The following is a 24,531-nucleotide window of genomic DNA, read 5'->3' as shown; positions in this document are numbered from 1 at the left end:
TTGGTGGGATGCCGATCTTGATGATTCTTGCATGTAAAATGAATAATTATTAGTAAGTTTCTGTTGATATTTTTGCTAAAGGAGCTGCACTAGTTATATAATTTAATATATTAGTTAAAATGCACGTCTTCTTATTAAAATATGTGCATAAATGAAGTTCATATGCCGATCACAATTTCAGATGTATAATTAAGAACCAAAGCATTTTCTGGTTTTTAAAACAAAATAATTCAATAATACCAATTGTTTTATTGTCTTTTGGGTTTTTTTCATCACCAAACTTCACACTAATTGCTGATTACAACCATATAAAATGTTTACAATTACCTATGGGTCGAATTATGCGAGCGTCGAACAGTAGGGCTACCGCTATATTTAGAGCGACCCTGAGCACCAGCGACCGTAGCCTAGGTCACACAAGCCGTTTGACTTCCCACTCAAACGCCTTGGAGCGTTCTATTTAAAATTATTACACCGCGAGGGGGCGCTATCGAAAAACGGAAAGCGACACCGAAGAAAACAAAGACCACAACTGTTGTTCCAAATGTCAGTTTATGTGTCGCTTGTTCTAAAGAAAGCAAACGTTGAGTTTTTGGAAGTTCGAAACTTGGTCCTTCATTAGAGAAACCAGTGACGATATGACCAGAATTATGCTGACTTTACGAGAACTAGTATTACTATGCAGGTCTTCTTCAAACATTAATTGCGGTAGAATCGTATACAATAGCGATTTCCCATAGCCTGTTGGTAATACTGCCAACACGTCTTTCCTATTTGCTAATTTAAGTAAACACTCTTTCTGTAAAGGTTTCAGTGAGAATTCGATTTTTAAATCTGATAAAACTTTGTTTATCTTCTGTTCGACTGCATCCGTCATCGTTATGCATTGATCAACCAATCAGCTGCTTTATCAGAATTCGGATAAGCCTCGTTATGGAGTGTAAATGTTTATCGTAGAATGCTCCTAGACGTTTGTCTCGTAGAACACTGCATTGACAAACGTGTAGGTGACCTAGACTACAGCGACCGCAATCACCGCTACACCGGTAGGATTGTCACGTGCAAATAAAACATAGCAGGTGTAGAATTAGCACATGTACATTTCGTAGTCAAGTTTTGTGTGAAAACATAAAAATGTGTGAGAAAGATAACTTTAACAGTCCTGAGAGTTATGTATAACATTGAAATATGAAGTAGTATATACTATAATCAACAAAAATGAAATTAGATGGGGGAATTATCCCTCAAAATGTTATAAATACTACAAGCTTATTCTAAACTTCTCGCCCGTTTGTCTTGCACACAGGGAGATAACTCTTATTAGCTTGTACATTGGACAACACCGACATACAGTGGCGGATCTTGAGGGGTATACAGGAGTCACAGACCCAACTGGTTGAATATTTTAATCCAAAAAAGTAATGCATTTGCTATTTTGGGGTTCAACACCTTTCTTGGGCGGAAAAGCTATAAAAACTTAGGTCACAACCTTTGAAAATTTTCTGAATACGCCCCCGACATTGAGATCCGCCCCTGACATCTACATATAAATACACTTACAATGGTGAGATCCGCCCCTGACATCTACATATAAATACACTTACAATGGTGAGATCCGCTCCTGATATGTTGAGATTTGTCGATGTCTTTGTCAGTACCAGATATACCTTAACACATGCCATCAGATAATTTAACACTGGCAAGTTATCAGGGCATGACTGGTAAAATGGAACTATTTAGTTCCTGTCTCAACTGTTTAAAAACCTGTAAGAAATTCAAGGTATAGATCTCTCAATAAAATTCCTGCATTGCATCTGAATCGAATGATTGTCATTTAATGGCAATTGCGGCATTTCAAATATATTGCTTTTATGATTAATTTTTCTATGTATATGATTCTTTTGATCATATGACTCAGCATATTTCTTAAATCGTCAACATTTCAAAGTCTGATTATCAAAACTGCTAACCTCATAGAACACCAACACAGCCGTTAGCGTGGAGGGGGTTTAAGGACATGCAATACGTTTCTGACATTATATTTCTATTTTTTTTTTTCTAATCTCCTAGATACTAGGAATTTTTGTATGATTCCCGAAATTAGTTTAAATCTTATGTTGAAGTATTATATTACCTTTATCTATACATGTATAATTCCAATGTAATTTATAATGATTACAATTATGGATTCAGGTGATTTGTGCGTGAAATGTCAAGAAAATTACACATCTTTTGAGAAACGTCGCATATGTATGTGAAGGGAGGCGTATCTAAGGTTACAGCTTTAGACGCTCGTGAATTTCCACGTAATGAACCTGTCTATATCAATTATAAATCAAATTAATGACCAAAAAATTAGGACAAAATACAGGGTGAGGCCTGCCTTCAATAGGAACTACCACCCCATCAGCTGACCACGATAAAGTAATTATTAAAGTAATTATACCCGATGACAAAGAACACGCAGACTCGATGCTGTAATCACCAAAAGATCAACAGGCAATTAGTCACAGTAATAGTACTTACTGCAAGTACATTGGTCAATAAACAAATGTACATTTCGAAACAGATTAATCCGACATAAAGACTTACTCATTATGGAAGAGAAAATCCTCATGCCCACACTAGTTCTTCATGTCAAAATATATACCCATTATTCACAGGACCTTCCGATGTACGCCTAAGTCATGAAATATAATTACAAAAGCATGATCAGCACTTTACGAAATTCCGCCTTCTTCTGTTTCTATACCTTTATTTGGAAACGATAGATGACTATTTATAGAATTTACGTTACTTGAATGACGCACATAAGTAAATATTTGGGAGTTTTTTTTTAGGTCAATGGTGAATAGAAGTACGTGGCTGTATACAATAAGGAAAACGCAAAACGTGTTGAAATTACATCATTGATGACGAGACGAACATTACATGTGCAGTTTAATTTATTTCAGATAACAATTGAACACCATGAATAAAAATAATTATCTTATTAATAATATTCTGTTATAATGCTATCTATGTATGATATTAGCATAAGCATATTTCATTCCTTTTTCTTTCTACTAGTTGATCAAACATTTACGGGGGGGAATCGCATCACTTAAAAAAAAAATCAAATCGAATGGAATGGCATAAAAATAGAAATTTTAGTCACTGTGTTTCAGGGCTCTAGCAGGTTCTCGTAACAGAAAACTATGAACACGATTAAAACGATCAATTCGATCATATGTAGAATAGAATTATAAAATAATATATCAAAAATATATCATATATTGACTAATACACGTAATCAGTTATCATTCATTAGCATGTGACACCAGTGTCTAGATGTAAATAATGTATAAATAGAATGTGTGATATAAACGTAACTTTATAAAATCAACAATTTCAAACAATAACAACTGCTGGACTCGGGATAAAATTCAACAACTTGTAACAAAAATCATTATCATAAAAATATATATATAAAATATGATTAATTATAAAACAGAAATAAAGAATTACGTCTTTTTTTCTAAGTTGTATTTTTGTTATATTAGAAATAAAATTAAATGAAGCTCTGCCAAATCAATATTTCTAAAGAATATGAAAACTATGTTTGTAACATCAAATTTCTTAATGTTTGTATTTCTTAATTTCTACTTGAAAGTTTGGTGATAATAAAAAAAAGTTAATTTATGAAAAATAATAAGTGAATTGTATATGAAATATATGTATATAGAAATGCATGTATACATAAAAATCAAGGATAACAAAAAATATATTCTAATATCTATAGCACGATAATAAGCATCGCTTGTAAGATTTCACAAACGTAACGTCGTTCTTAAGGCTCTTCACTGAACACAACTCTCTAGTAATTTGGCACTCGTTTGAAATATACTTGATGTGATGTTAAACAACAACTGTCCTGTACATTTCTATACAGTTTGTAGTCACCATGATTTCTAAAGTGTTCGCTCCTTCAGGTTTACTTACTGTGACGCATATACATTTCTATCCACCGGATTCCAAAAGTCCTAAACGGATACTGTCCACCGGATTCCAAAAGTCCTAAACGGATACTGTCCACCGGATTCCAAAAGTCCTAAACGGATACTGTCCACCGGATTCCAAAAGTCCTAAACGGATACTGTCCACCGGATTCCAAAAGTCCTAAACGGATACTGTCCAAAGGATTCCAAAAGTCCTAAACGGATACTGTCCAAAGGATTCCAAAGGTCCTAAACGGATACTGTCCAAAGGATTCCAAAAGTCCAAGGGCCTACGTGGCCGAGTGGTTGGAGCATCGCGCTTAAAATCACACAACCTCTCACCTCTGGTCGGCACGGGTTCGAATCCCGCTCGCGCCGGTAAGTGAGAAAGCTCAGATTACTTTCGGAAGGTCGGTGGTCTCTTCCCAGATACATTGTATCTGGGTTCTCTCTTCTTTTACACCAATAAAAACTGGGCGCCACCAGATAGCTGAAAAATTGTTGAGTGTCGCGGAAAACATCAATCAATCAATCAAGTCCTAAACGGATACAGTCCAAAGGATTTCAAAAGTCCTAAACGGATGCTGTTTGATCTTTAATCCAGATCTTCATTCTGTTACGTTCTTTGAAACCATGATGCAATATCCAAAGTTTCAAGCAAACGTCACGTGAATGAAAACTTCCCCGCAAAGAAATATTCTTCAGTGGGCGGTAAATCGATCTGAACAATGAACGGTACGCGCTGATCACAACCCTTCATCACTAACACACAGATATGTGGATTTTGTTTTCAAAATACTTCGGTTTAGTAGACGAATTAAGCAATTTTATACACAGTTGTGACAAGAGTTGGGGACAAAAACTAATTATCAAACTAGATTAGAAGCTTTCAGTACTAAATACAATACGAAGTGTTGGATTAGGAAGTTACCTTTTCTCCCAACACTCTCCTCTACACCAGCCATGTCCTGACAGTCCCCTTCACGAACTGTCGACATATCGGACACTTCCTCATGGCCGGAGCGCAGTCTGCACAACAACAGAGATGACCACAAGGCAACATGGCGATAGAGGCGTCGTTCTCCAGGCAGATTTTACAAAGTCGGAGATCCTTCAATTTTCTGTTTTCTTCTATCAAAGAGGCTGTATCTATAAAATATGAACATGGTTAAAGATTTGTGACGAACTTGAGCATACAAAAGTTCAAATGATTGTGAAAACAGATAACGTAACTGTTTAAAGTAAAAGTAAAAACAAATAATGTAACTGTTTAAAGTAAAAGTAAAAACAGATAACGTAACTGTTTAAAGTAAAAATAAAAACAGATAACGGAACTGTTTAAAGTAAAAGTAAAAACAAATAATGTAACTGTTTAAAGTAAAAGTAAAAACAGATAACGTAACTGTTTAAAGTAAAAATAAAAACAGATAACGGAACTGTTTAAAGTAAAAGTAAAAACAAATAATGTAACTGTTTAAAGTAAAAGTAAAAACAGATAACGTAACTGTTTAAAGTAAAAATAAAAACAGATAACGGAACTGTTTAAAGTAAAAGTAAAAACAAATAATGTAACTGTTTAAAGTAAAAGTAAAAACAGATAACGTAACTGTTTAAAGTAAAAATAAAAACAGATAACGGAACTGTTTAAAGTAAAAGTAAAAACAAATAATGTTACTGCTAAAAGTAAAAGTAAAAACAGATAACGTAACTGTTTAAAGTAAAAGTAAAAACAAATAATGTTACTGTTTAAAGTAAAAGTAAAAACAGATAATGTTACTGCTAAAAGTAAAAGTAAAAACAAATAATGTTACTGCTAAAAGTAAAAGTAAAAACAAATAATGTAACTGCTAAAAGTAAAAGTAAAAACAAATAATGTAACTGCTAAAAGTAAAAGTAAAAACAGATAATGTTACTGCTAAAAGTAAAAGTAAAAACAAATAATGTAACTGTTTAAAGTAAAAGTAAAAACAGATAACGTAACTGTTTAAAGTAAAAATAAAAACAGATAACGGAACTGTTTAAAGTAAAAGTAAAAACAAATAATGTAACTGTTTAAAGTAAAAGTAAAAACAGATAACGTAACTGTTTAAAGTAAAAATAAAAACAGATAACGGAACTGTTTAAAGTAAAAGTAAAAACAAATAATGTTACTGCTAAAAGTAAAAGTAAAAACAGATAACGTAACTGTTTAAAGTAAAAGTAAAAACAAATAATGTTACTGCTAAAAGTAAAAGTAAAAACAGATAACGTAACTGTTTAAAGTAAAAGTAAAAACAAATAATGTTACTGCTAAAAGTAAAAGTAAAAACAGATAACGGAACTGTTTAAAGTAAAAGTAAAAACAAATAATGTTACTGCTAAAAGTAAAAGTAAAAACAGATAACGGAACTGCTAAAAGTAAAAGTAAAAACAAATAATGTTACTGCTAAAAGTAAAAGTAAAAACAGATAACGGAACTGCTAAAAGTAAAAGTAAAAACAAATAATGTTACTGCTAAAAGTAAAAGTAAAAACAAATAATGTTACTGTTTAAAGTAAAAGTAAAAACAAATAATGTTACTGCTAAAAGTAAAAGTAAAAACAAATAATGTTACTGTTTAAAGTAAAAGTAAAAACAAATAATGTTACTGCTAAAAGTAAAAGTAAAAACAAATAATGTTACTGCTAAAAGTAAAAGTAAAAACAAATAATGTTACTGCTAAAAGTAAAAGTAAAAACAAATAATGTTACTGCTAAAAGTAAAAGTAAAAACAAATAATGTTACTGCTAAAAGTAAAAGTAAAAACAAATAATGTTACTGCTAAAAGTAAAAGTAAAAACAAATAATGTTACTGCTAAAAGTAAAAGTAAAAACAAATAATGTTACTGCTAAAAGTAAAAGTAAAAACAAATAATGTTACTGCTAAAAGTAAAAGTAAAAACAAATAATGTTACTGCTAAAAGTAAAAGTAAAAACAAATAATGTTACTGCTAAAAGTAAAAGTAAAAACAAATAATGTTACTGCTAAAAGTAAAAGTAAAAACAAATAATGTTACTGCTAAAAGTAAAAGTAAAAACAAATAATGTTACTGCTAAAAGTAAAAGTAAAAACAAATAATGTTACTGCTAAAAGTAAAAGTAAAAACAAATAATGTTACTGCTAAAAGTAAAAGTAAAAACAAATAATGTTACTGCTAAAAGTAAAAGTAAAAACAAATAATGTTACTGCTAAAAGTAAAAGTAAAAACAAATAATGTTACTGCTAAAAGTAAAAGTAAAAACAAATAATGTTACTGCTAAAAGTAAAAGTAAAAACAAATAATGTTACTGCTAAAAGTAAAAGTAAAAACAAATAATGTTACTGCTAAAAGTAAAAGTAAAAACAAATAATGTTACTGCTAAAAGTAAAAGTAAAAACAAATAATGTTACTGCTAAAAGTAAAAGTAAAAACAAATAATGTTACTGCTAAAAGTAAAAGTAAAAACAAATAATGTTACTGCTAAAAGTAAAAGTAAAAACAAATAATGTTACTGCTAAAAGTAAAAGTAAAAACAAATAATGTTACTGCTAAAAGTAAAAGTAAAAACAAATAATGTTACTGCTAAAAGTAAAAGTAAAAACAAATAATGTTACTGCTAAAAGTAAAAGTAAAAACAAATAATGTTACTGCTAAAAGTAAAAGTAAAAACAAATAATGTTACTGCTAAAAGTAAAAGTAAAAACAAATAATGTTACTGCTAAAAGTAAAAGTAAAAACAAATAATGTTACTGCTAAAAGTAAAAGTAAAAACAAATAATGTTACTGCTAAAAGTAAAAGTAAAAACAAATAATGTTACTGCTAAAAGTAAAAGTAAAAACAAATAATGTTACTGCTAAAAGTAAAAGTAAAAACAGATAATGTTACTGCTAAAAGTAAAAGTAAAAACAAATAATGTTACTGCTAAAAGTAAAAGTAAAAACAGATAATGTTACTGCTAAAAGTAAAAGTAAAAACAAATAATGTTACTGCTAAAAGTAAAAGTAAAAACAAATAATGTAACTGCTAAAAGTAAAAGTAAAAACAGATAACGGAACTGCTAAAAGTAAAAGAGGTACCTTCAAGAGACATTGATGGTAGAATGCCACAAAGGGAATCCAATTTTTCTTCATTTCCTGAAACCACATCATCTGCAAATTGATACAGAGGAGTTACCCCAGTAATTCCAATTCTTCCATTTAATTCTAAACGTATTCTTTATTACATACGATCATGTAATCCATAATTCAAACAATTTACCTTTATCATCTATTATCTTGAGATTTACGTTTACTATATCGAGATTTACGTTTACTATATCGAGATTTACGTTTACTATATCGAGATTTACGTTTACTACCTTGGATTTACTTTTACTATTCTGAGTTTTACGTTTACTATATCGAGATTTACGTTTACTATATCGAGTTTTACGTTTACTACCTTGAATTTACTTTTACTATTCTGAGTTTTACGTTTGCTATATCGATATTTACCTGTACTGTTTTGAGATTTCACTGATTTTCCACTGGCTCCTTGAGTGGGTATCTGAGGTTCGTTTGAGGTAGAGGGTTGATTTTCCTGTGATGTTCCACCGTTGCTTTGGTGGCTGTTTACATTTCTGTGGACACCCTCCACGCTACTCTGGGGCCTTGAGTTGTGTATCGGGGGTGGAATATCTAAACCGTTGTTTCTATCTTCATTGGACAGAATGACTTCCATGAGATTTTGTCCGGTGATTTCGTAAGGATCTGAAATTATTTACCGTAATGTGAAAAAGTATCATTAGAATATGGGTGTTTTCAGAAAGAGGGAAAATAAAATAATAAGACAGAGGGATATGATATCAATGTTTGCATTTAATTTTTAAATAGATATTAAAGTGCAAATTATAACTCGTATTCAATCGTGATCATTGAAGAGTCCCTCAACATTTCATTTCATACTTTAGTACAGCTTATAAAAACATACCCTTGGTGGCCTTCAGCTGATTGAATGCCTGTTTTACAACATCTGTGGAGTAACCCATTTCCAGGACACTTTGAAATGAAGACAGTGTGACGATATCAAGATGACTCCTCCCGTTCGACACATTCTCATGCTGTGGAGAACCTGATGGCATATCTCCTGTTTCCCCAGCTTCCAGCTCTTCCTATGGAAAACAACATTGTGGTTATTTTAGTATACCCGCTTACGCAGTTGAAGTACCGTTTTTAAGGCAATCTGAATGCATTACTAAATTCGTCAACTGAAATGTTAGCTGAGATGTATACACATATAGGTAAAAATAAAAATCACAATACATGAGTTTGTTGTATTAAGCATGTAAACAGTAAAGATATTGTTGAACGTTTCCTCCAAGATACGAAATTTTTATTGAGTGAAAATGTGAAATGAATACTTAAAATAGGACACCCACCTGTTCTTGATGTTCTATCTGTACCAAGGCCACGAATTCGTCACCCTTGTTCTGCCTCAGGAAGGCACACTTCGGAAACCATCGGGCATGTTCTGTCCATGGTTCGTCTCCGGCCTCCCAGTTACGTAACCCTCCCCCACAAAAGAAACAGCGGGTGTAATCACCATACCCCGCGTACAGAAAACCAGCTGTAGCAAGGTCACGTGGTGTTTGCGTCATACTAGTCGGCCAATCTTTGAAAGAGCTAATTCTGGTTGCCAGGACCGCGTATGCATGGTATTTGGGGCGGTCAAAGCTAATCCCTAATGGGTCTAAACTTCTTAAATAGGCGTTGATCTTCTCTTGTATGTTTCTTGATCTGTTGAGCACTGTGTTGGTGTTAGGTTCTGGTGTGTGTGCGTCTGTGTTTTGAGCACATGCTCCGCTTCTTGGTAGTGATTCTGGGTTCGAATTCAGACCTGATAGCCTGTTACTAACATCATCGTTGGAAACAACTGCTGCATGGTCTCCGTTTGAGGTAGAGGTTTCTGGTGCATTGCCATTGTTGCTTATATTTTCTGACTGTTCAACATTTTGATTACTTCCATTGTGATGAATACTGCTCGACTGGACTGGGACCGTTGACGGTGTGTTAGAATTCACGATATTCTGACGACCTGCATTGGGAATACTACGAGACTGGCCAATGCTTGCTGGCTGTATATTGGTACTGAAACCATTCGGAACTCCTCCGATGGGAATGTTATCAGAAGAACCAGCATTGAGCATGTAGCATTGAGGGGATATTTGATGGTGAATTTCTCTTGGAATATCACCATCTCTCCACCCGCTCCTTTCAGATCCGCACGCAAAGCAGACGACACGATCTCCATCGCCACAGTAATAAAACCCCTCCTTGGCAAGTTTGATCGTTGATACTGAACTGGAGCGCGGGAAGTTTTTAAAAGTCTCAAAACGTATAAGCTCTAGATTCATAGAATGCGGAGTCCCGGAGGGTAAGGACTCGACTTCTCGTTGTCGCGAGGTCTGAAGCGAACACAACTCTTTTTCGACGTATTCTTCAAAATTTCTTGCTATGAGTGGATGAAATTGCAGATTTGTTTGTCCCTTTGACAAACCATTGTGGTAATTTCTGTATAGAAAACTATCAAGTAATGTTCCAGCATTTGCGCCTTTCACATGCAACTTTTCGTGCGTCGTCTCTGAAATCGTTTTCGGATCCAAGTCTTTGATAACAGCCTTCAAATCCATGATGCCATCATCTGCTTTGCTCTTTCTTGACTTAGTATAGAATTGTGTCATCTCTTGAAATAATCTCCGCGACAGAGAATCGTCAGGTAGGTTTGAAATTTGAATAATTTGGGAAAACGTATTCATGAAGTCCTTCCATGAAAATCTGTACATTTTCCCCTTTTCCCGGGATATATCCATCCTTTTCCTTTGGTTTTTCCTCCTAGGTATTTCCGTTCTTTTCCTTTGAGTTCTTATACTAGTTGGAAATCTCTTCACGTATGCTTTCCGCATACTTTTAAGGGAAGAGTTTCCTCTCGAAGTGCATCTCATTTCTCTAACCTCTTTCGACAATTTATCCAGTTTGTCGTATATTTGCTTCAGAGTGTTTAGAATTGTTTCTTGGTCGATGCCCTTTTTTGATGTACCGGCCGCGGGCGGGGAAAAATAAATGTGCGACCCGAGCTCTTTGATAACCGATTCTCGCCGTTCAATGGCTGTAGACTTATCCCAGTCTGCGAGTGGGGCATCATTCATAGATTTGCTTCTCTTTATTCCAAGACAAGGTTTTGGTACAAATATCTGCTGTGCTTTATCCATCACTGAATCAACTGAAAAATCAAAGAGACAAATTTTATATTCTGATATATACGGATATGAAATAAGTATGCACGCGTTTATGATTCATTTATATCATTATCGTGTATTGTTCAATTCCTCTTTCCAATATTATTACTATGACGATGATTAATATCAATGTTAATTAAACGGTTAGATTTTCGCGTTGCACGAGAATCGATGGCATAACCAAGAAGAGTAACTCCACACACAAATGAGTTCAAAAGCGCCCCAATCTCTACCCAGAGTTATCCTTCCTTACACGCACATGATAATTTGTACACACAGAGTAATTTGCCCTTGATCATTGGGGATTCCTTGATACATACTTAGCACAGTGTTTCCCTGGTCTCGTTTCAGTGAAAAATGACGAAGATTTTGTTTCTGTGTCTTAAATATATACCGTCTAATAACCTATTTTTAGAAAGTGACATCAATGGAATTTTCTAGAATATTGTTGTGCACTTGAAGCTATGGTATACAAACGTAACAAAGGCAAGTATAAAATTTATAGATCTAGACCTAATGATGATAATAATTAAAATGATGATAATTATAATAATGAAGGTAAAACTTGATATCTTTGATTGTAAAGTAGTCGATTAATTCACAAAATACGACATGTGTATCTACTATGCACGGCACACATGTCTGTGTTTATAAACACCAAACAATGACCTATACAAAATAGATAGATCTATATACGTACGGCTAATGGGTAAAAATCTCGAAGAAGTATGATTAGTGTATACTTTGGATCACGAATTTATTCAATGAGAAATGCAAAAATTTCTAAATATCTGAACATAATGTAATAGAACATTTCCACTGAACACGTGTACGTGTTAAATTTCCACTTCACGTGATGATGACTCACATTATTGACGATGCATGTTATATACATGTTAGATGAGCGTGTTGTTATCTCAATAGACATAAATTAGAGATATATCATGGAATTTTTTAAAAGAATATATATTTCGTAATTTGGAACCTGGTCAGAAGACATCCTAATTAAAATTAGATGTTGGTTACCCTTGTAAACATACTCGCTACGTAACAAGTATGTGAGTGGATCTAACAGATTCATCACTGTCATATACCAGTTTGGGACGCATGTAGGTTGGATAAACCAACCAACAGAGATCTATACACGCAGCATGGTGGTGTGACAGACAGGGGTTGCAACACCCTTTAGCCAAATATTTTAACAATAGTGGTCTTTTTTGCTATTCTAAAGTCTTTACCTCTACCCCTATGGACGGAAAGTTGCAAACTATGGTCGTAGCCCTCTTTGAAAACGTTTGGATCCGCTCCTGACACGTCCCGTGCGTTTTAGGTATAACCTAATCCCTCATCCAGTGATGACCCGGGGGGGGTCACATTAAATGACACATTTCCCAGCCTTAATAAACAGGATATAACCTCACTATATCAGAATAAGCCTATAACACGGGGGGTTAAATTCAAAATAAATCGCTTATTTACGTTTTATTCCTAGTCCGAGGTTGTTTACACGTGTAATTTCAAATTATGAATCCATTGGTTCCAAGTCACAGAGAAGAATTATTTTTGGTGATTGATTAAAACTAAACAATAAATAAATAAAATTAGAAAGATTTCAGATGCACATTGTCACTGATACACACTCTAGTATTCCCAGTATTCTTTACTATCAAACATTTTCTATCATCATGATCGCAACATGTACAATGTCAATACAAATAAAAACTAACCTCTAGCATTGCCTTCCGACATGTCTCTCTATACAACGCATGTGATTATACGTCTTATATAATACTCATTCTAGAATGTTCTGCATGTTCTAGATTTTGGTTTTATTTATGCAATTAATGATATCAATTGCGTTGTTGACATTTTCAAACATTCTTCAGCTGTTGATTTTTTTTTATACATGTAGGCTTCTAAATAATTCCATATGTGTTATACAATTATGTGATGTACATATCCTGTCCGACCATCAGGCAGAGGGTTTATTGTATTGCGTTACAGCTCATCAACATGATACATATTCAATTACAGAGTATAAACAAAAAAGCTGTATACAAAATTATGAGATTGATCGCTGTTCGTTATCTTCACCTTTCATACAATTTGAAAAGTGGAATGAATATTAGAGGATGGACATACATGAAGAGAGTTATAAGTCAAGTTTACATAACACACACACACACACACACACACACACACACACACATATATATATATATATATATATATAAGTACAATATATATATTAGGTGATAGTCTGGCTAGATCGGAAGAGTAAAGCACTTTTGAAAAATTTACCCAGATTACAAAGTTGTTGTGACAGTTTAGACATAAAAGCACAGGACCAATGATACTTTTTAATATATACAGAGGTTTTTCTACAATGGACATATAGGCTAGGCCTGCTTCCCAGTACCATAAATTTATTGAATAAATATTGCTTTTAAAATTAAATTGCTGTGAATCACTCCTCCTTCCTGGACCCCTCCTCTCCCACCCACCCCTTGTCATTTAGCTCTGTTTCTTAATGGGATTTCGTGTTGTCGTATGTTGTGTTGTTGAATTTTTTCGTCTGCGTAGTCTGACTTGACATGGAAATAATAGATAACTGGTATAACTCAGTCTCCGATACGGAGGGAGAAGAGGGGGCTGAGACCACTCATGGCCCTGTACGATACGGAGGGAGAAGAGGGGGCTGGGACCACTCACGGTCCTGTACAATACGGAAGGAGAAGAGGGGCCTGGGACCACTCACGGCCCTGTACGATTGGTAAAAAAAAAAAAACATAAAAAGTACACGCAAATTAGATTTCTTCATTTTTTATCACAGTATTATGTTATTGACTCTCTCTCTCTCTCTCTCTCTCTCTCTCTCTCTCTCTCTCTCTCACAGCACGATATTCTCATAACTACAAAAGAAAATTCCCAAGCAGGAAAATCGTGTCAGGTCGGTGCAAAAATAAGATCAAATGGTCTCATTTGTTTTTACTTCAATTTCCAGATAATAGGGTCGACGGGTTTAAATATGAAAATAGATAAATACTATGTTATGCCATTCAACAACACACAGATAACGGGTCAAATACTATACCACGTGACTCTATTTTACAATGAGGAGAAAGTGCTAAATCAGCCTACCTTCACGTGTGATAAACTTCCGTAATAAACATTCAATACATCTAGAAATACACAGCCGTGTTGAATTTGTCATTGTACGAATAAATCTACATTTATACACACAGACTGGGCCTAATATTTTGATATTGGGAATTATAAAACCCGTACGTTTTATTTTTTAAAATGTTATTTTTAGATATTTTGGATTCCCCCTAACGTATTGTTCTCTTCAATGAATTGATGTGTAGGCACATGAAACCAAAACTATAGTAAATTTATACATATACTTACATGAACAAGTTCCCAGAAAACCTCTCAACTTTGAAATCTTGGATTTAGCCACGGGTTTTAGCTGCAAGTTAGGTATTATATATCAACTTTATACGTCACGAGAAAAAAAAATCATTGACCGCTTATCTTCGTTCATATACATGTATCATCATTGAATGAATGAGTGATAAGGGTCTCATTGACCTTAAATATATTGAAACACTCATTCATGTCTGTATGTTGTGGTTACTACACATTGCGATCAATGTATGAAAGGTCAATTTAATCTACCACCTCTGGCATGGTACGAGATCAGCACGTCATGTACATACGCATATAGCACGTGACGTGGGATGCTGTTCGGGATATCTCAATCATCTTAAAATCCAGGAGCTTCCGGGGGCGAAGGCCCCGGGACCCCCACCAGGGTTTCACCCTGAAACCACTGGGGACCTAAAGGCGGTCCCTAGACCCTACCTCATAAAGTTCCCCTAACCGCAATTCCTGGATCCGCCCCTGCTGGTGTCTAGACAAGGAAAGCTGTACGGGATATATCCTCATCGACATGTAAGCATGCTGTCAGGGATGGCGACCTTGGCTTGGGATAGCGGTGGCGACCTTGACTTGGGATAGCGGTGGGACGTCTCATTCGAGATCTTGTGGCTGATTTTCTACACACTCAAATGAATTACTCTGATAGTAATAACCACAGACACTTGTTTCATACATGAGTCCCCCTCTTTAATAGTGGTATTATTAAGGAGGGGGGGGGGGGACTCATGTATGAAACAAGTACCTGTGGTAATAACATATCGCTGTGATTTTACACTATACAGTTTGTACGTTAGTTAGTCATTGAAATTTCGAATGGTGTTACATAATATGTCAAATATCCAAAGTGAATTCCGATGTCACGAATGATATTTAAAAGTATGACTTTACCTGTAACGTGAAAACCAACCATAGACAAAGTCAGTCATTTGGTCATTAAAGGTTTCTATATATATACACGTGTACATGTATTGGGGTATTGATTTAAATTGTGCAATACTCTTTGTAAATGATAAGTATAATATATTACAACACAGCAGGTTCTTACGTTACCAATGAGTATATTTCATCATATTTTAATGAACAACAGTAACTATAAGAAATTCTGTCTATGATGTAAGCTTTGCACCTTGTTAAGGACCCGTACACAATCACGGGGAAGAAATTTCTATATTCTATTGTACTGAGAAAATAAAAGTATTTCAAACTACGACAGAAATTATTAAACTCCATTTTATTGGTTGAAAATCGTGTATCTTTACATAGTAGCACTAAGCTGTCTTTTGTAACGTACATATATACTGGCAAATTATATCAAAGGCATCAAAGAGATTGCAAAATGTTTTCGTTAACTACATCAATAGCAAATTTCAGCATAATCATGTTATTCGATCCGCGGACTTAACGATATCGTTATCATGATTATATGTATAAAGATATATAATTATAGACAGTCGGCACACGGACTAAATAGTTACTAATACTTTTAAATTTTTACACATGTTAACTAATCATGTTATTTATTCCGTTTTTAAAAGTCACATTTACGGAATAAATGCTATCGTAAAGTCCGTGGATCGAATAACATAATCGGGACTCCATGCAGGGTATTTAAACACTCTGACGTAGAACTGACCTCCATCCAGATTTAAACTTTTTTTTAGGTATTTGCCATAAAAATACCTGTAGGATTCTCAAGTACAAACCTAGGGCAAGCCTTTCACCTTTCACTCAGAAAATCATACATGTACAAGTTCTGGTTAGCAGCTTTGACTAATAAAACAAAGGATCAAGGTATCACGTGTATTCTTTGCTGCGAGTCCGATTCACATCTTGGGGAGAGAAAAACTAAACAGTGTCCACGTTAGAAGACTTTAGTTATTACAAACTCGGCACATTGTAATAAACATAGATTTGACATGAAATGTTTATAAAGACTAAAAATGTGTTTCAATTAAGAAAAAAAAATCTAGATGTAAAACATAATATATAAATAAAAAACTTGTGTCCGTGAAAGATTCGAACCCGGTCGTTTAAAAAAACCCACACACACAATAAAACATATTTATAGTTAAAAGACTACGACCCTTTTTTCGTCTCTTTTATTGATTTATACATGTGACATTCAAACCAAAGGCATGTCACTGACTAATCATCAGTTACAATCACATTTAAAACACTTTGTATCTAGAATATGAACAATAATATTCCCTCTGTTTCTTTCAATAGAGAATTTCTATATGTAAAGTTTTTTGTTTGTTTTTTTAAATTAAACGGGTTCATTTTCTTTTCTAAAACAGTCGATTGATAACGGTTATATGAAATGTAGTGTTTCAATGTAAGAGACTACAACTCTACCCATTGAACCAAGCAGAAGGCCATTTATGCCTATGGACAATTAATGTAGCCTTACAGGTGAAGTCGAAAATGATATCCGTAAAATCGTTTCGAGCATTTGAAAATTACAAAAACCAAAAAAAAAGAAAAAAAAAAAAAAAGAACTATCCCCGAGAAACAAACTTTCCAAGCGACCTTTCTTTTAGTGGAAAACTCGAAGAACATTTTGTTTCATGTTGGCAGTTTTTCTGAAATTCGGGGATGCCCCTGTGTTTTAACGATAAAAATCATATGAAGCGCTTATTTGATTAAAACTCAAATTATTTTGGCTAATTCTTGTTAATACACATCTTTTAAACTTATTTTCAAAGGTGTTTGAATAGAGACTCAAGTTCCCATTGGTGTCACTATATTTGAATAACTTTATTTTATCAATACGCAATACCTTTATGGAAATTAACACGAGACGTGCAACACCTTCAACGTTCCAGCACCATTGTTAGGTCGTCAAATTGTCCATTGTAAATATTACAAATATATCGTAAAATAACCTGATTCAAGAAATATAATACATGTGTATATATACATTGCATATCGCCCTATCTATAAATTATGACCTTTGACATTTAGTCATTGACAATGTTTGTAACATTCAAACATGCTCATTATGACCTTTGACATTTAGTCATTGACAATGTTTGTAACATTCAAACATGCTCATTATGACCTTTGACATTATGTCATTTACAATGTTTGTAACATTCAAACATGCTCATTATGACCTTTGACATTAGGTCATTTACAATGTTTGTAACATTCAAACATGCTCATTTTGACATTTAGTCATTGACAATGTTTGTAACATTCAAACATGCTCATTTTGTGATGATATGTAATTCTGTTATGTTCATCTAATTCGCCATTATACATTTTATGAATGATCATGTTTTTATACGCCCGTCGAAAACGGGACGGATTATGGTATGGCGTCGTCCGTCTGGACCTTGTGGGCAGGATACAGACCGAACCGTAAGCTCCAGGATTTTACAACTTGGTACATTTGATCACTATGATCAGATGAAGATGTCTATTGTTTTTCAAGATCAAAGGTCAAGGTCGTAGCATCGTTTAGTAGGAAAACCTAGTAGGAAACCCTTGTGGGCATGATACAAACCGAACCGTAAGCTCCGGGATATTACAACTTAGTAATTTGATCACCATGGGAGCTCCATGATATTACAACTCACCATGATGAGAGGAAGATGCCTATCGTTTTTCAAGGTCAGAAGTCAAAGGTCAAGGTCGTAGCATTACTTTGTAGGAAAACCTTGTAGGCAGAATACCAACCGAACAGTAAGCTCCAGGATATTGCAACTTGGTACATTAAAATTTTATCACCATGGGAGGAATTTTGGGATATCTGTTTGACTGTCTGTATGCAAAAACTTTAACATTGGTCATAATTTTTCAATGGATGATGATGTGGTTTTCATATTTTATATCATCCGTATTTCTTGTGACAAGACCCTTGATTTGGTACCAAACTATTTGACCTTGTAACCTTGGAATTTTGACCTACGTTTTAAACAAATTTAACCTTTGTCATAAATTTTTAATGGTTCGTGATAGTTCTTTCATATTTTACATGTGTATTTCTGGTGACAATACCATTTTTATGCTAAAATGTTTGACCATGAGAGTGTAAATGGGAACTAAGAAAAGGCAAACAAAAGAAATGAAAAGATTGGGTTGTGTTTCAAGTTTTTGTACCATTTGCTTATATATAGCAAATGATGATACTCATACTACGATTATTCATGCAATCAATTTCGAAACTACTTGTCTTGTCCAATAACAATGTGTTAACGGAGAGTACATGTGCGTGAAAGAACCAGTCTGCAGGTCAACTACACGCATACGTGTCAAAATATATGACGTGATGTAAAACACACAAAACAACAATGATGTGCATGTGTGACATGACGTAAAACACTCTCTCTCTCTCTCTCTCTCTCTCTCTCTCTCTCTCTCAAAGCTCAACAAGTTCCACTCCATCTCTGGAAATTTACTAGAGTTAAATTCAAAGCTTGATTTATATGGAAATCAATTATCTGATTTACAATTTATGTACAACGGCAATCCTTAGGAAATTCAATATCACATTTACGTCGTGCATTTACGTAACACAGGCCTAGATTCCTAACTAGGTCAAGTAAACAGAGCGTTTTGATATTGAATGGAACCCCTTTAGATGAAATACAATTACATAGATATCATCCAATGTATAAGTGACTATTTAAAGATTCAAAAGTGTGAGAAAAGATAGAGAGGGGATGATACTATCATTATCATGTATATCGCTTACATTGGTACAATTTAATGCTTCCATGTTAATTTGAAGCAAAATCAAAACAACTAGTACCACGTATATATTTCTGAACAATTACAAAAAGATCGATAGTTTCCTCTTGGGGGAGTGGCTTTTGTTGTTGTTGTTTTTAAAATTTGTTTCCTATATAAGACTCATTAATTATGTCTATATGCGATAAAGGGTTAACATTACATTATATCTATAATATGCAAGTACTAGTACTGTATGAAATCCCTTATATAAACATCACCTCAGGCCTACATACATAAACTGTATAAAAGGCTGCTATTGTGTGTAATTTACAGCATATAGATTTCATCATATTTCCCGACCATTCTGTTGGTTTGTTAGTATGTATTCCATTCATAAACGACTGTTCACTGTTTTCCATTCATGTTGTATAAAGTGTGTACATACGTACAGCGATATATGTGTGTTGGTGACAGGGGAAGGGAGGAGGGGGGGGGCGCTGAAGTAGATTTACACCATACATAGAACATGAATAACATGTATCCCTACATTTATTTAATGTAACATTGTCTAGTTTGTTGGTTATGTGAAGCGATTAACTACAATGAACAAGACTACCGCCAACGGTACATAATACGCCCGGCCGTGAAAAGCTAATATAGGGTGTTTTCTTACACCATGATTTGTAGAACTTGGCTCCAAGTAGTATCAGCAATCATCAGGATGTGACATACTTTCTCTGCATAAAAAAACAAGACAAATCATGTACTCTCAGTGTAATATTTTCACTAGGCATAAGATGTATGTGTACCAAGTTTAATGGTCCTTGCCCCATCGAATCGGTCTGTGTCCTGCTACTACGACCTTGACCTTTGGAAACAATAGGCATCCTACACTTGGCATATAGTGTATGTGTACAAAGTTTGACTGTCTTAGTCCTAGCCCCAACAGTTCGGTCTGTAGACTGTCTACAAGGTTTTCCTACTAAGTGATACTGCGACCTTGACCTTTGACCTCTAACCTTGAAAAACCCGGAATCTCCGAATTACGAAGTTATAAACTACGGGGTTATAAAAGCCTGCAATGGAACGTTTTAGAATTAAGTTGTTATTTTGTACAAACATGGTTACAAGAGTGCGGTGGTTGTACTCGAGATTTTAAATCATTTAATGATATCGTGTTCTTTTTCAGTATGCTGTGTTCGATGGTGTATATTGAACTGCATTGTTTTTTGTTTATTTCACAAGATTAACCATATCGAACTGATGCGGTTTTTCCTCTGTAATGCCAAACCAAACTTAGCCAACCTCATTCTCACGTTACTCATTCACACATTACTCATTCACACATTATTCATTCAAAGATGCGTACCGGTCGACCATCACGATTTGTTGAGAAAGTTTTCACTAGAGAATGATGTTAATTTACATGTACATCACTGTTTCAATCACGTGGTACCCTAGAGAATGATGTTAATTTACATCACTGTATCATCACGTGGTACCCTAGAGAATGATGTTAATTTACGTCACTGTATCATACACGTGGAACCCTAGAGAATAATGTTAATTCAAATCACTGTATCATTCGCGTGGTATAAAACACGTGTGATATGGTTTCTTACCTGAGTTGAATAACTAGTTCCTCAATTGACTTCTCAAACCGGCCGAGTTTGTGGTCAAACGTAATCCAGAAAGATTATATGAATTGAAACTTCTAAAATTTTCCAAACTTAAGAAAATGATAATATTTATAATTTAATAAATGAATGATTTTTTCTTCTGAAATTCAGTTCCTTTCTGTTAGATGTCTGTATTGAAATAAGTTTAAACTTAAAAGAAAGGCGTTTATCTATCTAAACCTGTTACCCCCACACCACCCACACCACCACCGCAGGTAGCTCAATTTTGTAGCATATCAAATTAGTTTCTGGCATATTTTTTGCGTTTTATAAGTTAGCTTTATAGAAAATCTTTAGGTTACGTGGGATGTTATTATTTCGAACATCGACATGCTTGTCATGTTTTAAAGGTTGCAGGTTAGTAAGTACACAAAGCGTGCCAGCGTACTTAAATTTGAAAACGAAAGTAGAGGGGAAAAGGAATTAGAGGATACTAGAAATTTATTTGAACTTGATTGTTTTATTGTTGAATTGTAGAATGATTTTTACTCTGTCCTATTTAGTTTGAAGTCTGCGCTCAGTGTTAGTTAGTATCTATCCATACATTTTTCTGTCGATCGAGTCACTTGTGTTCTGTTACATTGTAAAGGGCCATTAGCTGTCATTTTGTCACCAAAAATTGAATGCAATGAAAATTACCCCGTCTTTATATTTCAGTAATAACACCAGTATTTAATGATTTCAAACCTTGTTTATCCTCAAAGCAGGTACATGAGTACGTAATATTTGTGAATAGATAATTATTGTCTTGTAAGCTTATAATTCTTCCGTATATATTTCTGTCCACTAAAAGCGTAATGTACTTTTATTAGGTTTCTCTTCTTTTTGTACAAAATAGATATTCTTATCAGTCATTAATATACATTACCATGCCATTGAGATACTCGGGAAAAAAAGAAATGCTGTTGCCCGGCTTCACTTTCACACCCAACGCCCTTTTAAAGGTATTGAAAAGACTACTTCTTCAATCGTCATATGTACCGATTACGCCTCAATGCGAAAATAAATCAAGTTGATGGAAAGTCACCCCTCCTTAGAGATATTCGTTTTCCCCTCTCCTCGTGTGCGACCTTTAACCTCACGATAATGGCAGGATTGTATGTTTCTATGTTTTACGTGTACTTCATCAGCGTAGTAGAGCACACACCACACTCTCACCAGTCTAAAATGTTTCGTAGGAGTTGTGGAATGTTTACACGCCGCCCTTATATACACGTATCCGTATGAATTCAATGCTGGATAGGGAAATAGCGATATTATAAGTGTTCAGTGTTAAGAATATTATTACAAAGTATATGTTTCAAAGTAATGCATATCATATCAAATACATGTAATGCATTCTATAAATAATTCTGAATATTAGTTATCTTTATATATTCTTTTAAAACAGATTCAATTGGTGTTTTGGATTGTACTACACAATGTATATGTGTGGTTTTCAATTTCACTATCATACCTAAAATAAAGAAGAAAATAAAAAAAATACCGACCGAATGTTACCAAATATAGACATCGCTTGTGTTATAATGATTTCATTCTATTCATGCTACTCTATACAGTGTATATAGACACATGAGTTAAGGTGCACTTTGTGCTTGACGGTGCTTGTAGACCCGAGATTTGTTCTTTTTAAAAGATATTTTGTGTTGAGTACACTCTGTCATTATTTTGTGTTGAGTACACTATCATTATTTTGTGTTGAGTACACTCTGTCATTATTTTGTGTTGAGTACACTCTCATTATTTTGTGTTGAGTACACTCTATCATTATTTTGTGTTGAGTACACTATCATTATTTTGTGTTGAGTACACTCTGTCATTATTTTGTGTTGAGTACACTATTATTATTTTGTGTTGAGTACACTGTCATTATTTTGTGTTGAGTACACTGTCATTATTTTGTGTTGAGTACTCTATCATTATTTTGTGTTGAGTACACTCTGTCATTATTTTGTGTTGAGTACACTCTGTCATTATTTTGTGTTGAGTACACTCTCATTGTTTTGTGTTGAGTACACTCTATCATTATTTTGTGTTGAGTACACTGTCATTATTTTGTGTTGAGTACTCTATCATTATTTTGTGTTGAGTACACTCTATCATTATTTTGTGTTGAGTACACTCTATCATTATTTTGTGTTGAGTACACTGTCATTATTTTGTGTTGAGTACACTCTATCATTATTTTGTGTTGAGTACACTCTGTCATTATTTTGTGTTGAGTACACTGTCATTATTTTGTGTTGAGTACACTCTGTCATTATTTTGTGTTGAGTACACTCTGTCATTATTTTGTGTTGAGTACACTCTGTCATTATTTTGTGTTGAGTAGACTGTCATTATTTTGTGTTGAGTACACTGTCATTATTTTGTGTTGAGTACACTCTGTCATTATTTTGTGTTGAGTACACTCTATCATTATTTTGTGTTGAGTACACTCTATCATTTTTTTGTGTTGAGTACACTCTGTCATTATTTTGTGTTGAGTACACTGTCATTATTTTGTGTTGAGTACTCTGTCATTATTTTGTGTTGAGTACACTCTGTCATTATTTTGTGTTGAGTACACTGTCATTATTTTGTGTTGAGTACACTGTCATTATTTTGTGTTGAGTACACACTGTCATTATTTTGTGTTGAGTACACTCTATCATTATTTTGTGTTGAGTACAATCTATCATTATTTTGTGTTGAGTACACTATCATTATTTTGTGTTGAGTACACACTATCATTATTTTGTGTTGAGTACACACTATCATTATTTTGTGTTGAGTACACTATCATTATTTTGTGTTGAGTACACTATCATTATTTTGTGTTGAGTACACTGTCATTATTTTGTGTTGAGTACACTCTGTCATTATTTTGTGTTGAGTACAATCTATCATTATTTTGTGTTGAGTACAATCTATCATTATTTTGTGTTGAGTACACTATCATTATTTTGTGTTGAGTACACACTATCATTATTTTGTGTTGAGTACACACTATCATTATTTTGTGTTGAGTACACTATCATTATTTTGTGTTGAGTACACTATCATTATTTTGTGTTGAGTACACTGTCATTATTTTGTGTTGAGTACACTCTGTCAAATGAGCTTCCTAGCTTTATGGACCAATGTTCATTTAACTGTACAAAGTGGAGTTGGTGGAAATACCTACATGAGACAATCTGATTTTTCAACTTTGCTAAAGAGATACAAAAATTCCTAAGTTTTCATCATGTCCTTGTGTTTTCTGTTTTGGAGTGTTATTTAATTGATTGATTGATTGTTTATTGTTTAACGTTCCTCTCGAGAATTTCCCCCTCATATGGAGACGTCACCATTGCCAGTGAAGGGCTGTAAAATTTAGGCCTGTGATCGGCGCTTATGGCCTTTACGCAGGGAGGGGTATTTATCGTGCCATACCTGCTGTGAAACCAGGCCTCAGTTTTTGCGGTCCCATTCAAAGAACTACCCCCATTTAGTCTCCCCT

At 34.0% G+C, this 24,531-nt stretch overlaps 1 protein-coding gene across 13 annotated transcripts; it reads right to left on the bottom strand.

The window, feature by feature from the left end:
* Positions 1–1,721: 1,721 nt before the first annotated feature.
* Positions 1,722–22,577, bottom strand: LOC125675457 (baculoviral IAP repeat-containing protein 3-like). Of its 13 annotated transcripts, none has more exons than XR_007370511.2 (8): positions 12,978–13,028; positions 9,394–11,234; positions 8,946–9,126; positions 8,471–8,725; positions 8,054–8,125; positions 4,909–5,126; positions 2,593–2,680; positions 1,722–1,764 (listed from the first exon to the last, which is right to left on the bottom strand). XR_007370511.2 is itself a non-coding variant. In XM_056159152.1 (8 exons), the coding sequence occupies exons 3-7, from the start codon at positions 11,221–11,223 to the stop codon at positions 4,930–4,932; spliced, it is 2,535 nt and encodes an 844-aa protein (XP_056015127.1). In that variant the 5' UTR covers positions 11,224–11,234; positions 11,571–20,108; positions 20,994–22,577; the 3' UTR covers positions 1,722–1,764; positions 4,909–4,929. The 13 variants fall into 13 exon arrangements, 12 of the variants coding, with proteins under 12 accessions (XP_056015127.1, XP_056015129.1, XP_056015128.1 ...); XM_056159152.1 differs by lacking the exon at positions 2,593–2,680 and adding an exon at positions 20,994–22,577 and having other exon boundaries at positions 11,571–20,108; XM_056159154.1 differs by lacking the exon at positions 12,978–13,028 and adding exons at positions 14,662–20,108; positions 20,994–22,577 and having other exon boundaries at positions 1,722–2,680.
* Between the last annotated feature and the right edge of the window lie 1,954 nt (positions 22,578–24,531).

The sequence above is a fragment of the Ostrea edulis genome, chromosome 3 (genome assembly GCF_947568905.1).
Source record: "Ostrea edulis chromosome 3, xbOstEdul1.1, whole genome shotgun sequence".
NCBI classification, from domain to species: Eukaryota; Metazoa; Mollusca; class Bivalvia; order Ostreida; family Ostreidae; genus Ostrea; species Ostrea edulis.
Note: the sequence above shows the minus strand (reverse complement) of the source record. Positions and strands in the feature narration are given on the sequence as shown.